This window comes from Otolemur garnettii, unplaced genomic scaffold, assembly GCF_000181295.1.
Source record: "Otolemur garnettii isolate 467f Iridium unplaced genomic scaffold, OtoGar3 scaffold00067, whole genome shotgun sequence".
In the NCBI taxonomy this organism is placed as follows: Eukaryota; Metazoa; Chordata; class Mammalia; order Primates; family Galagidae; genus Otolemur; species Otolemur garnettii.
In genome coordinates this window covers 5,260,113-5,275,817 of record NW_003852462.1, presented here as the reverse complement: position 1 = coordinate 5,275,817, position 15,705 = coordinate 5,260,113, and the positions used below count along the sequence as shown (strand labels likewise).

General features: G+C 46.8%; 1 protein-coding gene across 2 annotated transcripts in view; it reads right to left on the bottom strand.

The window, feature by feature from the left end:
* Positions 1–993: 993 nt before the first annotated feature.
* Positions 994–15,705, bottom strand: part of PARK7 (Parkinsonism associated deglycase) — a 23,940-nt gene continuing 9,228 nt past the window's right edge. For both annotated transcript variants that reach the window (XM_012807288.2, XM_012807289.2), the window contains exons 4-7: positions 15,285–15,344; positions 14,353–14,422; positions 7,858–7,944; positions 994–1,379 (exon numbers count right to left, since the gene is read on the bottom strand). In XM_012807288.2, the coding sequence (XP_012662742.1) occupies positions 1,219–1,379; positions 7,858–7,944; positions 14,353–14,422; positions 15,285–15,344 (378 nt within the window). In that variant the 3' untranslated portion in view covers positions 994–1,218. The remainder of the gene's footprint in view (positions 1,380–7,857; positions 7,945–14,352; positions 14,423–15,284; positions 15,345–15,705) is intronic.

Here is a 15,705-nt window from a genome sequence, read left to right as displayed (position 1 = left end):
GCCTTTCTTTCACACCCAAGTTTCTTCAGATTTCCCCCAAGATCCTTCTCTAACTATGATGAAGGAAATAGCCTGTTGTTGCTTGCTACTGTTAATGCATTTTTCTTCTTAGAATGTAGATACTTTAAAATTGGTTTTCATCTCCCGCCCTCTCCCACAGTAAAGGCTCAAGGACAGACTGTGTGTTTCTCCACGGCGCATTCCCAGGGCCAGTACCAGAGCCTGGCACACAGCAGGTGCGGAACTGAGTGAACAGCTGCTGAGTGATGAGAGGCTGGTGCTACTTCTTCACAAGGCACGTCCTCAGAGGCCTACCCTGTCCCCAGGACGCACAGTCCCTCCCTCAGCATCTTAACTTTCAGTGTTGTCAGAATGTGTAATTACATGTGTTTACATTTAAAAAAAAAACGGAACACCTGCCTTGCCTTTTAAACCAGGGGTCGGTCATCTTCAGGCTGGTTCTTTCCTCAAAGTGACAAGGTGGCTGCTGGTGGCTGCAAGGTGAAAGCGTACCCTCTTGGCCACTCCAGGAGAGAGCAGCACAGCTACAACAAAGGCCCTTGAGCTGAGTCTCATTTTGCTGACTGAGCTCACCTGGTCCCAGAGGTCGGGGGACTAGAAGGCTCTGATTGGGTGGGCCTGGGTCACGTGCCCACCCGGTAGGCACCACGGGCTCTTCAGCAACCTGAGGAAGGCCAGGTGCCAGACAGCCTTGAGAAAGTTCAGTTCTGAGCAATCTTCCCACAATGGGAAAAAGGGTGGTTTACACAAGTTTGCCATCACAGCCACCTTAGTTGGTATTTTTTAACAGCACATCAGAATGAATGGGAGAAAAACCACAAACCTCTTAAAATTTCGCCCTCATGTTCTTCCTCCTTCCTTCCTGTGCATAGTGGAAGCTTCAATGCTCTTTTATTTCAGTAGCTACATGGATAGTTAAGAGCTTCCAATGAAGCTGACCATGAATTTGGTTTCATAAAAGAGACAAAAGAAGAACCATCAGTAATTTATTTGCTAAGTGCCCTGTTTATTGTGCACACAGGGCTCAGAAATGTGCGGACACGTCTGCAGGCTGAGATGGCTGCAGCTGCTACCTCCCAACTACATTTCACAAAAGCAATAACGAGGTGGCTTCTCGTCACATTAACCTACCAGTTTCTGTCAAGAACACGATGAGAACAGATTACAAAGTGGCCTACTTCCGTCGTGATCTTTGCTCTAATCTTTAAGAACAAGTGGAGCCTTCACTTGATCCGCCATCTCCTTGCCGTTCAGCGCCTCCACGATGGCGAGCGCAAACTCAAAGCTGGTCCCAGGGCCGCGGCTGGTGAGGATCAGGCCGTCCTTCTCCACACGACTCTCCGAGTATTTGTAATGACCTGCCAGGTACAGATGAGAATGGTGACATCCTCACGGGCTATGCCGCGACTATCATCTGGCACTTCAATCCCGTTACACAATGTTATCGGTCTCCTGTATGTCAATTTTTTTGATTTTGTTTTAAGCAGCTCTGTAGATGGCACTCAGAAAGGTTTAGTAGGCTCTCGAAGCTCTGAACCTTATAAAGATATTGAAGACACTGGGTACAGCAAAGGGCAGAATGAACCCCATGGGAATGAAACGAATGCGCCTGAGCTAGACGCAGCTGCTGAGACCTGAAGTGAGTGCTGAGGGAACCTCAGGGCGAATGCTCATTACTCACATTTCTAGTTCACCGCCGATGCTGGAGTAAACGCTGTGCATGCTGGCAAGGGGGCAGGTGCAGCAGTGGCAAAGGCAGACACAACCTGTGCTCCCAGCCTGTAAGCCCGCACCCCCGCTCTTGGCTGCCTCAAAAACAAACGTGACCGCTCACAGCACAGCCCGGTGGAGGTGGGGCGTGGGGAGGTGCACAAGGGTGGCAGCCACACTCGCCTCTCAGGGGCTGCCTGCCTCCTGCGTTCCCCCACCCCGCCCCCTATTTCTTGACAAATACACAGGATGATACCAAAGCTGGGCTTCCTCACTGCACGGACTTCCCACACCCCATCCCCACACCAGGCAGTCATCAGCCACCCCCTCCACACAGGGAGCCGCACCTGACCCGGCCCCCACCTCGCTCCCCACACCTGTCCCATCTCTCTCCCACCTGCAATCGCCTTGCTGAACACAACAAGTTCCTTCCTGCCTCCAGGAGCTGTGAGGGCTGCTCCCTCTGCCAAGAAAGCTCTTCCCAGCTCCCTGGCCCTTAGGTTTCAACATCAACCCCACCCCTCAGGGGGCATCTGTGACCCCCCTCCCTGAATTAGGTCCTTCTGCCTGCTCAGTCACAGCACCCTATTTGTTCCCTTCTCAGCACTGATGTGGTCTGTAAGCAGTCTGTTTTCTTGTTTGTTGTCTACTCTTTAAAAGGGCCCATCTGGCTACCACACTGATAGCACCGGGGTGGTGCCCCTTCAGTACGAGTGAATGAATGCCCACTCCTTGACCCGATGTCCCCTCTGCTGTAAGGAAGGCCCTCTGCACCGTTACAGTCATACTCTGGTTCTGCGCCACTCCCATCCACACGCAGCACCAGAAAGGCAACTTCCCAGAGTGCAGGCACATCAGGTCTACCCCCAAGGAAAGAGCTCACCAACTCTCTTTAGCACCTACAGGTGACTTTGACCCCCCCCCCCCACTTCACAGAGCACGCAGCCCTTTGGGGTTTGGCCTTCAAGCTGAGACTGACTAGGAGGGAGAGGAAAGCAACCTGCTGTCCAGGTAGGGGCTGGCTGTGTCCTGGACTAGTAAGGTGATAGGGGCAATCAAGAGGAAATGATGGTTTGAGATGGCTCTCAGTGACAAAAATGCCCAGAACTCAGTGCAGAACTAAGTGCAGGACATGAGGAGGCTTCACATGTGGCTTTCAGCTGCCTGTCCTGGATGACTGGGGGATGGTTCACCACTTAGTGACCTGGGGACACAGGACAGACGTGTAGGAGAGGGGTTAGAGCAGACCAGATTCCTCTCTCAAACCCTACATCCTGAGGTACCTGCCACTGCAGGCAGCACTGGACGTGCCGGCAGGCACCCGGCTCTGCCCACCTCTCACCCAACCCTAGCCCATCAGGAACCCCTATCTGGGCAGGCCTCCAACTCTGCACCCCTCCAATCTACCCCAGCCTGGCATGGACCCCGTATCTGAGGAGGCCTCCAACTTTGCACCCCTCCAATCTACCCCAGCCCAGCGTGGACCCCATATCTGAGGAGGCCTCCAGCTCCGCACCCCTCCAATCTGTACCCCAGTATGTAGCTTCATCGTGCTTTTTTTTCTGTTCCCAGCACCTGCACTAAGCAGCTCAGGAAAAGCCTCACAATGAACACACAGGAGCATTCATCTACTAACCTCCCATCAGGCAAGGAAAGAGCTGTAGAAACCACACAGTAAAGCTCATTTCTTTCCAAAGTGGACTGAATTTCAATATCTATGGTAACTTGTCTTACTATCTCATTAAAAAATCAAGTCAGCCACTGAAATAACTGAGTACATTAACAAATTTCATTATTTATGCTCCTATAGAGAAAAAGAGGATCCCTAGTTTGAGGGGAAAAGGTTTTCATAATCTAGGCTCAATTACTGATGGTTAAACCAGGCCAAGGCCATTTTAAACTCTGAACTAGAAAATCGGCTGGGCTTGGTCTGCCCGGGCTGCTGACAGATGCTCTGTAAACGGTTCACTTAACAACACCTTTGTGGGTAAAATACAACAAGCAGTGTATTAATTGGGTAAATACACTTAAAGGTTCTAAGGTTCTTTTCAAAATTCCAACCAGGAAAAAGGCTTACACTTAATCACTGCCTCCACCTAGTGGCAATGACAAAGAAAGACAATGTAACTCGTCCGGTCAACGCTGGGAGGGTATGTGTGAACAGGGTCAATGGACACATGCCTCAAGTTCATACCAGCATAAGGCACTGAGTTTTGTGTTTTTTTTTTTTTTTTAATTTTAGCAAAGATCCTCAAACCAGGGAGCCTCTCCAGAGAACAAGCACCTGAGTAGGCTCAAGACAGGACACAGGGGTCAGCGACTGAGGGCCAGACCCAGGCTACTGCCTGTTTCTATAAGTCACAAGGCCACACCAATAGTTCATGGACTGTCTGTAGCGACCCTGGATCTCTAACAGCCAAGCCAGAGGACCTGCAGGCTGGGGAAGCCAGACATGTTTGACAGGCCCTTTGAGGAACAGTCAGCTGACCCCTGAGCACTGCAGTTCTGGGTTCGAATCCCAGGTCTGCCATTTAGTAGCTGTCTGACCTCCAGGAGCCTCACTTTTCTCTTCTGCAAAATGGGAATGATACTAACCTAACAAACACACAGTACTAACAGTGGCTCTACTGCTGGGTGTGGCAGCCTTTTCCCCAGAGATCCAGAAGCAGGTACTCCTGTCAGCCTCATCTGACGAGGACCCCGAGGCTCCGGGTCGGGAGCCACCCCCATGATGGCTGGCTGCAGAGGGCCTGCTGGTCACAGCTCTCTGTGACCAGGTGTACGACCGCTTACTCAAACAACAAACTGAAGAGAATGGAAGTAAGATATTACAGGTACAGTCTGTTTAATTTAAAAACCTGCCCAATTAAAAGACTTTGCTCTTCCGATTGGATTGCCTGTTTCTGGAAAAACTTTCATGCTGATCTGTTAAAGTTCGTGGAGAGGCCTCACCCAGAGCAGACTACCCCGTGATGATCACAACTCCACCTCTCAGAACACTCTGAAGGGGCTGAAGTTTCAGATGCTTTTTCTTATAATAGGACTTCTTGGTTAAATTCAATGCCTGGAAGCTCACATGCATGTGGGAGCCTGGTTCCAGCAGTGGAGGAAGGGCCGAAAGCCGACCTGGATCCTGGGAGACTCCAGGCAAGGCTGCCTCACCTCCTGGAGCCTCCGTCTCATGTGGGAAGCCAGGATGATGACACCAGCCTTGCTGGTCACTGTGGACCAGAAGGCTCCACCCTGATATGGGTGAATGTGTTTGTAAACTGAATTTCTGAGCATTAACAATCTAATTTTTTCTCTTCCTGACCAACTTCAAACAAGGTCTTGCTGTGTCCCGGGCTAGAGTGCAGTGGTGAGATCACAACTCACAGCTGAAGCAATCCTCCTGCCTCAGCCTCCATTGTACCTGGGACTACAGGTGCACGCCACCATGCCCAGCTAACTTTTAAAATCTTTATAGAAACAGAGTCTCACTACGTTGCCCAGGCTGGTCTCAAAACTCCTGGCCCAGGTGATCCTCCCACCGAGGCCTCCTAGCTGGGATTATAGGCGTGAGCCACTGTGCCCAGCCATCCTCAATGTTTTTAAGGCATTAAAAGATGAAGAGAGCTCACGTGTTTGTGTTCTCTTCAACTCTCTAACATCTATTAGTTCAAAGTACATTAAATTTCTCTACTTAAAATGCCCCAAAGCCAGAGCTTTTAAAAAGGTGTATTACTTTTCACAGTTTCAATGACAATCTTTCTAGCAACTAAAATTATTGATTTTCAAGAAAGTACTACTTTGGATCAAGTTTAAGTATATGCAGGATGTACACCACCACTGTACTCTGAGTGATGACGACCTATCAGTGTCGAGTCACTTACGGCCCCAAACGCACCGTCTGGGTGAGATGCTGACCCTGAGTGAGGAGGCTGGGCAGGGGCAGGAGCTACAGGAATTCTCTGCACTTTCCCTTAATTTTTTTTTTTTTTTAGAGACAGTCTCACCTTGTCGCCCTCAGTAGAGTGCTGTAGCTCAAAACAACCTCCAACTTTTGGGCTTAGGCGATTCTCTTGCCTCAGCCTCCCAAGTAGCTGGGACTATAGGCGCCTGTCACAATGCCTGGCTATTTTTTGTTGCAGTTTGGGCAGGGTCAGGTTCGAACCTGCCATCCATAGTATATGGGGCCAGGGCCCTATTCACTGAACCACAGGCACCGCCCCTTTCAGCTAAATTTTGATGGGAACCTAAATTTGCTCCAAAAATAAAAGTTTATAAAAGGCCTGGTGGCTCCCATCTGTAATCTCAAGCACTTGGGAGGCCGAGGGTGGATTGCCTGAGCTTACTGGTTTGAAACCAGCCTGAGCCACAGTGAGACATGTCTCTAAAAAAAAATAGCCAGGCCTTGTGGCAGGCACCTGTAGTCCCAGCTACTTGGGAGGCTGAGGCAAGAGGATCACTTGAGCCCAAGAGTTTGAGGTTGCTGTGAGCTATGATGCCACAGCACTCTATCAAAAGTGACAAAGTGAAATTCTGTCTCAAAAAAAAAAAAAGCCAAAAAAACAAAAAGAAAGTTTATTTAAAAAAAATACGCAATATGATAAAATTATCACTTTACTTTAGAAAAGAGCTCCAGACATGTTCATAATGGTAGGGTTTTTAAGGGCAAAAAGCAGAACCCGGCCTCTGTGTCTCCCCCAAGGAGAACAGTGAACTACAATGGCAGGCTCAGACCCTGGACTAGTGCACGCACTCAGGAAGAAAGGACCAAGTCCAAATCCGGGTGCACCGTGAGATGACATGTTAAAAAGCAAGCTGAAGAACAAGACTTAGTAGATCTCATGAGTAAAAATATTAAAAAGACAAAGAGTACATACAGAGTGGACACCAAACTCTCCTGAGAAATAATTCTCTCTGAGAAGTGTTGGGGGTGGGAATGACAGAGAACGGAGGGACGGTTCATTTTACATCACCCCCTTCTCTACTGTTTGCATCTTTACCATGAACAGAAGTTGCTTTTATAAAATAATAAAAATTAAATGTCTAGCTGATATTTATAAAAGAAACATGTCATCAAGGAAACAGGCCTGGGCAGCGCCTGTGGCTCAAGGAGTAGGGTGCTAGCCCCATATGCCAGAAGTGGTGGGTTCAAACCCAGCCCTGGCCAAAAAAAAAAAAGAAACAGGCCTTCCACTACGGTGTTCTCTGACTGAAGAGAATAATGTTAATTTTACTTTAGACTGGAGGTAAAAGGGCACTTTCTGAAATTGCTGTCAACGGGTAAAATTTGCCTTCAGGCAGCTGGCGAAGTATTGGGTAAAGATACCAGTTAAACCAGCATTCCATAATCACTTCCTTTTTGAGATAGAGTCTCACTATGTCACCCTTGGTAGAGTGCTGTGGTGTCATAGCTCACAGCAACCTCAAACTCTTGGGCTTAAGCGATTCTCTTGCCTCAGCTTCCCAAGTAGCTGGGACTACAGGCACCGGCCACAACACCCAGCTCTTTTTTATTGTAGCTGTCATTGTTGTTTAGCTGGCCTGGGCTGGTTTTAAACCCGCCAGCCACACTATATGTGGCTGGTGCCAAAATCACTGTGCTACAGGCATGGAACTGATCACTTTCTTTCTCTCTCTCTCTCTTTTTTTTGAGACAGAGTCTTACTCTGTTGCCCTTGGTAGAGTGCTGTGGCGTCACAGCTCACAACAACCTCCAACTCTTGGGCTTAAGCGATTCACTTACCTCAGCCTCCCACGTAACTGGGAGTACAAGCACCCGCCACAACTCCTGGCCATTTTTAGAGACAGGGTCTCTCTCTTGCTCAGGCTGGGCTCAAATCTTGGCCTCCCAGAATGCTAGGATTACAGGTGTGAGCCACCGTGCCTGGTCCTATAATCCCTTTCATCTATGACAAGGAACGAGGCTGGTCTTTGGTGCAGCCATGCAGCCCCGTCAGGGTATACACCCACCCTCTCTCTAGCCCAAGGTGAGAACCATCTCTCACTGAAACACTTCAAGGTGAGCAAGGCCCCACTACCCCGGCCCCTACTCTCTACACACTGGATTAGACTCATGAGGATACAACACTAATCTGTGAGGCGGCCTTTTCATACATTAAAATACAAGCACATACTTACTTCCATTCATCATTTTGTCTTTAGCAAGTGGATGGGTTGTAACTTTACTTCCAAAACCTATTTCATGAGCCAACAGAGCAGTAGGACCTAAAAGTAAGATCAATAAAAATTTTCTAAGATATAGAAAAAATTCCATGTCTTCAAAACTGCAATAGCAAAAGTATTCTTCAAAATCAAGAGGTTCTTATCTAAAGTACAGTTATGATTCTCAATTAAACACTTCTTAGTATAAGAGGTAAAAATACGTTCATAACAAACCATTTGCTTAAATACTTCAATAACCATTTAATCAAAAAGACGTACCTGGACACCAGCGGAACTTACACAGTTAAACAAAATGTGCTCATGTCCCTCCAGCCCCCACCACTGCCCCAGCATAGGGACTGAATGTACCAGAGTCCAAAGGAGGGACAGACCACCTTGGCGCAGGACCAACTTCCTACTTCACTCTTAGCAAGGGGAAAGATTTAGTTACATATTAAAGGCAAGTGGTACTCTTTGAACTTCTGGACTTTACTGCTATTTTATTTTTCTACTTGAAAATGAAAAGTGCGGCTCGGTGCCTGTAGCTCAAGTGGCTAAGGTGCCAGCCACATACACCTAAGGTGGTGGGTTTGAATCCAGCCCAGACCGCCAAACAATGACAGCTGAAAAAAAAAAAAAAAAAAAAATAGCCAGGCGTTGTGGTGGGCGCCTGTGGTCCCAGCTACTTGGGAGGCTAAGGCAGGAGACTCGCTTGAGCCCAGGAGCTGGCAGTTGCTGTGAGCTGTGATGCCATGGCACTCTATCCAGGGGACAGCTTGAGGCTCTGTCTCAAAAAAAAAAAAAAAAAAGGAAATGAAAAGTAGGAAATTAGCACTCATTCATCCATCCAAATATACCAGGTGGTAGGATTATTAAAATGAACAGCAGCCCCGTGCTGTGGTTCACTCCTGTAATCCCAGCACTTGGGAAGCCGAGGTGGGTAGACTGCCTGAGCTCACGAGTTCCAGACCAGCCTCAACAAGAGCAAGACCCTGTCTCTAAAAAATAGCTGGACATTGTGGTGGGTTCCTGTAATCCCAGCTAAGGATCACTTGAGCCCAGGAGTTTGAGGTTGCTGTGAGCTAAAGACGCCACGGCACTATACCTAGGGTGACCAAGTGAGACTCTGTCTCAAAAAAATAAAAAAAATAAAATGAACAGCATGGTGTTCCCTCCCTGAAGGACAAAGCTGTAAAATGCCTAAAAGTCTGACATACAAAGACACCAGCATCACTTTATTAAAACTACTGAAGCAAGGAATCACACAGAATTCTGTTTATGACACTATGCTTTGCTTTGAAAATACTGCATGTAATAACTTGAGCTTTTTAACCAAATTTATCCACTGAAAACGATCAGCTTCAGTGGTAATCACAAGCATATTTTGTATGTAGGAATCCTTGAATAAGGTTTAAAATCAAAAAGACTAGCAGTGCCTGTAGCTCAGCGGGTAAGGCGCCAGCTACATACACTGAGGCTGGTGGGTTTGAACCCGGCCCAGGCCAGTTAAAACAATGACAACAAAAAAATAGCTGGGCATTGTGGTGGGCGCCTATAGTCCCAACTGCTTGGAAGAAGTAGGGAGGCTGAGGCAAGAGAATTGCTTGAGCCCAAGAGTTTGAGGTTGCTGTGAGCTGTGATGCCACCGCCCTCTACTTGAGACTCTGTCTCAAAAAAAAAAAACCAAAAAACAAAAACCAAAAAGACTTTATATGTTTGTTACCTTACCTTAAAACTTTTTACAAAGTAATTATTCTACTTTTTTTTCCTCTAAGCCACACAATAAAAAATTCTTTCTTAGGTCTCATGTCATACCTAGAAAAATGAGTTAGAACTGCATCTTGGCGGTGCCCATAGCTCAGTGGTTAGGGTGCTGGCAATCTATACCAAGGCTGGCGGGTTCGAGCCTGGCCTGGGCCTGCTAAACAACGATAAGTGCAACCAAAAAATAGTGGGGCGTTGTGGCAGGTCCCTGTAGTCCCAGCTACTTGGGAGGCTAAGGCAAGAGAATCGCTTAAGCCAGTGGTTCTCAACTTTCCTAATGCTGTGTGACCCTTTAACACAGTTCCTCATGTTGTGGTGACCCCCCAACCATTATTTTGCCAAAAATAATTTTATGGTTGGGGGGTCACCACAACATGATGAACTGTATATTAAAGGGTCATGGCATTAGGAAGCTTGAGAACTACGCTTAAGCCCAAGAGTTTGAGGTTGCTGTGAGCTGTGACATTATAGCACTCTACAGAGGGCGACATAGCAAGACTCTTGTCTCAACAATAAAACAAAAAAGAATTGCATCTTGACCTTCTAAATGCTCAGGGTACTGTGGGTGGCCAAGACCTATAGTATAGCCTGTATACTTTTAGCTTCAGCAAACCTGAAGACTTAGTCTTACTGATTTTTCATTTTTCAACAAAATTCTAAGAAAAGTAGTTAAATAATGTGTGTACTATGTACACCACAGACTATTCAAGTCTGTAGCTGTTACAAATATTTAAGAACACAAAAATACCTAGTTATGGCCGGGTGTGGTAATACTACCACTGTAATCCCAGCATTCTGAGGTGAGAGCACTGCTTGGGCTCAGGTGTTAAGAGATCAGAGCAAGAGCAAGACACCATTTCTACTAAAGATAGAAAAGCTGGGCTGGGCATGGTAGCTCATGCCTGTAATCCTAGCACTCTGGGAGGCTGAGGTGGGGGATGGGAGGGTGGACTGCTTGAGCTCAGGAGTTCGAGACCAGCCTGATCAAGAGTGAGACCCTATCTCTTAAAACAAACAAACAAACAAAAAAAAAAAACAAATAAAAAACAACTAGCCAGGCATTGTGGTAGGCATCTGTAGTTCCAGCTATTTGGGAAGGTGAGGCTAAAAGGTCACTTGAGCCCAAGAATTTGAGGATGCTGTGAGCTATGATGCCATGGGACTCTACCCAGGGTGATGAGTGAGATTCTGTCTCAAGGGGAAAAAAAGAAAGAAAGAAAGAAAGAAAGAAAGAAAGACAGACAGACAGACAGACAGACTGACTAGCTGGGCAGCCACCTGTAGTCCCAGCTACTCAGGAGGCTGAATTAAGAGGATCTCTTGAGCCCAGGAGTTAGAGATTGCTATGAGATAAGATAATACCACTGCACTCTATCCAGGACAACAGAGGGAGACTCTGTCTCAAAAAATAAATAAATAAATAAATAAATACCTAATTACATAAGCTTTCTGCCTAATACCACTCGTCAGCTTCAGCCCAAGTTCTAAATTACAGCTCTTTTTTTTTTTTTAGACAGAGCCTCAAGCTGTCCCCCTGGGTAGAGTGCCATGGCATCACAGCTCACAGCAACCTCCAACTCCTGGGCTCAAGCGAATCTCCTGCCTCAGCCTCCCAAGTAGCTGGGATTACAGGCACCCGCCACAATGCCCAGCCATTTTTTGGTTGCAGCCATCATTGTTGTTTGGCAGGCCCAGGCTGGGGATTCGAACCCACCACCTTAGGTGTATGTGGCTGGCGCCTTAGCCGCTTGAGCCACAGGCACCGAGCCTAAATTACAGCTCTTAAATCAAAAGCATCAAATACACGTCTCTCTCCGTTACTTGTTACTTATTATTCTACATGGAAGACGACAGCTACAAATAGTAGCAAATTGAAAAAGTCTGTAAAAACAGTATAATTTTGTCTTTTTTTAAATCGAGATAGAGCCTCACCCTTGGTAGAATGCCGTGGCATCACAGCTCACAGCAACTTCAAACTCTTGGGCTCAAGTGATGCTCCTGCCTCACCCTCCCAAGTAGCTGGGAGTACAGGCGCCCACCACAACGCCTGGCTATTTTTTGTTTTGTTTAGCAGGCCCAGGCCAGGTTCGAACCCACCAGCCCTGGAGCATGTGGCCGGCGCCCTAACCACTGGACAACAGGTACCCACCACAACTCCCAGCTATTTTTAGAGACAGGGTCTTGCTCTAGGTCAGGCTGGTCTTCTACTCATGAGTTTACATGACCCTGCCCACCCTGGCCTCCTGGAGTGCTGGGATTATGGGCATGAGCCACCTCGCCCAGCCTTCCTACATTACATTTTACAGTAAACTTCCATTGATGATCATAAAGTGAAGAAAGTGATTTCAGAGGGAGTTAGAATTTTCAAGCTGCTCCTTTCAAGGTGATAAAATTGCTGCCTACAATCACATTAATAAATTTACATTACAATTGGATGTAGAATTTACTGATATCTTACTCATCGTGGTAAGCTCATAATTACTGCTTTCTGGGGCTTAAGAACCCTACTTGGAAGATTACACAAGAGACGTTTAGTACTCCCATTACTTGAAATTCTGATGGATGAAAATGCTGCTGAGTCTGCACTGCCGTGAAGTGTGGGACCCGATCCCCTTCTGCAGTGAAGAAGCCAACAGCGCCACCCTGTGGTGACTCGCAAGAGGAACACTGGTGACTCCCCACGCCCTGGGGGGTGTCCAGCCCGTTCCCAGACCTGCTTCTCAGCTGACACCGCCCACCTTCACCTCCAGCTTCCACCCCTGCCCCTGGCAAATAACTCTGATTTAATCTTCTCAAGATAGTCTCCCTTCTACTTTGTCTTGCTCAGTATTAAAGGCTAACACACTTTCAGTTCCAAAAGTTTCCAATCCCTAACTGCAACACTTTAGAAAAACAAATTTTTTTGTTTGCTGATTGAAAAAATCTGAATCTCTTCCATCAATCATTCCTCTGTCTCATGCCCATCACACACCTGAGTTACTGCAATTTACTCAGCTTTTTATCACACTTGTTCCCACTTTGTGCCCCGCAGGAAGGTGGCGCAGGACGCCCCACAGAACCTCAGAGAGCAGTTTCCCACTGCCGCCTTGCTGTGAGGGCCACGCTTCTGAGCGTGACATTCAGGCCTGCCTGAGCACAGAACAGTGAGCCAGATGCGGCTAATCATATGAACCGACTTTCAGCAGAGCCCCGAGGGAACAAATCCAGCCCAAACCCTTACTTTCCTCCTTAGGTCAAAGTGCCTAAAAAAGGGGCCACTTTCACAGAAGCAAACTAGTCAAAGGAAACCAAACCAATAGGATCTATGAGTTATGAGTTATGACCCTCCTCCCAAAGAGGACTGCAGCTTCCTGGGCTGCAGAGACCACAGTGCCCCAACTCTTGTGAGCCCAAGGACAGGGCCAGCCAGAGGGGTTTGCCTCTGTGGTCCTTCCCAGCCCCTAATGCTGCAGTTCTAAAACATCTGGTCTTAAGATCCCTTTAGCTTTTATGTGGGACACACCTATCAATATTTGTCATTTTACAAATTAAAAGTGAATTTTTAAAAAATACATTCACCTTGATAAACTGGAAAGTTTTTAATACAGCACAAGAATGGCATCATCATACTTTAATGTCATCCTCGCAAGGGCAAGAAGGAGAAGCACAAGTTAACATCTTAGCTGATCTGCTCTGACCTCAGGAGTCCACAGGAAGGGCTCTGGAGACACTGCTCTCTGCAAGGTCCCCGGATCTCTGGCCCCAATTCTTTTAAAAAGTCCCTTGTGCTGAACAAAACAACATGTACTTTTGTCAAACCATCCACCTATTCATTCACTCTTCTGCTCACACTTAATAAAGACCTATAATAAGAAAAACCTGGGCAAAAATTATACTATAGAAAAATCCAAGATGGCAAAGTATCATCTGATGTTAAAGCAACAAGAATGGATTTTAAAATGATGCCAGAAAGATCTGGGGACATTTAAGAAGTACAGATGGGCCAGGCATGGTGGCTCACACCTGTAATCCCAGCACTCTGGGAGGCCAAGGCGGGTGGATTGCTTGAGCTCACAAGTTCGAGACCAGCCTGAGTAAAGTGAGACTCCATCTTTGCCAAAAATAGAAAAATTGAGGGAAGAGGGTCACTTGAGCCCAAGAGTTGGAGGTTGCTGTGAGCTATGACGATGCCATGGCATTCTACCTAGGGCAACAGCTTGAGACTCTGTCTCAATAAATAAATTTTAAAAAAAAATTACATGGCAGATACAGTGTCCCAGATCATTCAACACAGCCTCAGAAAATGCCCAGGGAACAGCTGGAGAGCACCTCGAGGCTCCCGAGTCTGCAGGACAGGCACGGGGCAGAGCTGCTGTGTTTACGTCTGACAGATTCTGCTGACGAGGTGCTGGCAAAAAGACCTTCTGGCACACAGATTTGCTGTAACAAGCTGTTCGCTGAATTCCAGAGGGCCTTACTTTCCTCTGAGGTCAACCAAACACTGAAAACTAAGTTTCACAGAACACAGATCAAAGGCACTGAGGCAGAAAACGGAACAATCGTACTCATCTCTAAAATAACACCAACTTCATGCCACCCAAACCAAATACATCAAAACGCATGCCCTCCACACTCTGTGACAGGGAGGAACCATCTGGAGTAAAACCTCACAAGGAAAGGCTGAACCACCAAGCAGCAGCGCCCTGTACCGGCTGCCCCTGCGCTCACCTGCACAGATGGCGGCGATGAGGCCCTTCCTCTGCTCCTGTTCCTTCAGGATCTCTTTCACGGCGGCAGACTAGTCAAAGAAAACCAAAATAGATCAAGTTACCAGTAAACCACAAGCCAATCTCTTCACCTGGAAACTTTGGTAGAAACTGATCTTAGCTTAAACCACAAGCTCTTTGATCTATTTTCCAACAGTATTTCTAATCATTAATATAAAAATTAGCACATTCATAACGTGCCCGTATTCTTACACCCAAGCAATGCATTTATTATGAGAAAGGCATTGCTCCATACTTAAAGCGTGAAGAAAAAAGCAATTTTCTGGGGGCACATTCGATCCCTGCCATTTCATACTCTAGGGAGAAAGAAATAGAAGGGAGGGAAGGTGTTGTAAGGCGTGATTTCAGAGGGCAGAGGGAGAGACAGACTAGGGACAAGCCATCCCTAGACTCGAATCATCCTGCTCCTGAGTGTTCCTACCGGCCCAGCCTCTCCCCCACCTCTTTCTCAGGGGCTGACTCCTGGCACAAAGCAGCCATGGCACCGCTGATGGCATCTGTTATTCCAGCTGGCAGCTCTCGACCGTGACTGCTGAGTGGACAGCCCACCCCTTCCCAAAGCACAGAATCAGAGCATTCTGCTGCTGCAGGGGAAACAAACTAAGCCCTCTTTCCTTGGACTGTAGCCACTGAACCTGCGTATAAATAATTGGGCCACCAATTCCGCTGACTTCCATAATAAGTGTTACTAAAATAATTGTTTGAGTGAAGGCTAAAACACCATTCTGTTAATTTTAGTTGTTTCTGAGGTATGTGCAGCCTCCTCCCTGACATATCTGAAAAACAGAAAAATCAACAGAACACAAGCAGAGGCTGAAATACTGTTTCTAGAGCCCCCAGCTTTACAGGGGTGTCAGTGAGTACAGTCTTTACCTCAGACAAATTCTGTGCGCCCAGATTCCCTCCTGGGAGGACCACCACATCATATGGTCCCTGTAACAGTACAAAACAAATTTTTTTAAAAAGGACTTTTCAAATATACAATAAGATAGTGCAATAACATTTTCCTATTTTAAATGTGGGACACAAGCAAAATACAGGAGATAAGCTAAATATCTGCAACGGAAGAAGTTAAAGTGTATCATAGGGTGGGATTTTTTTGTAACTAGCCAAAAAATTCAGAAAATTGGGATACAGTAACAGGGAAGGATGCCCATGTTGCAGAATAGCAGATGTGGAATAATCTGATTCCTGTAAAAAACTGTATACAGTATATGTGTGCTTAAGTAGATTATATATGCATGTATATGAACATTACATACACCCCCCCGTGTGCTAGTATATACAGGTGAGT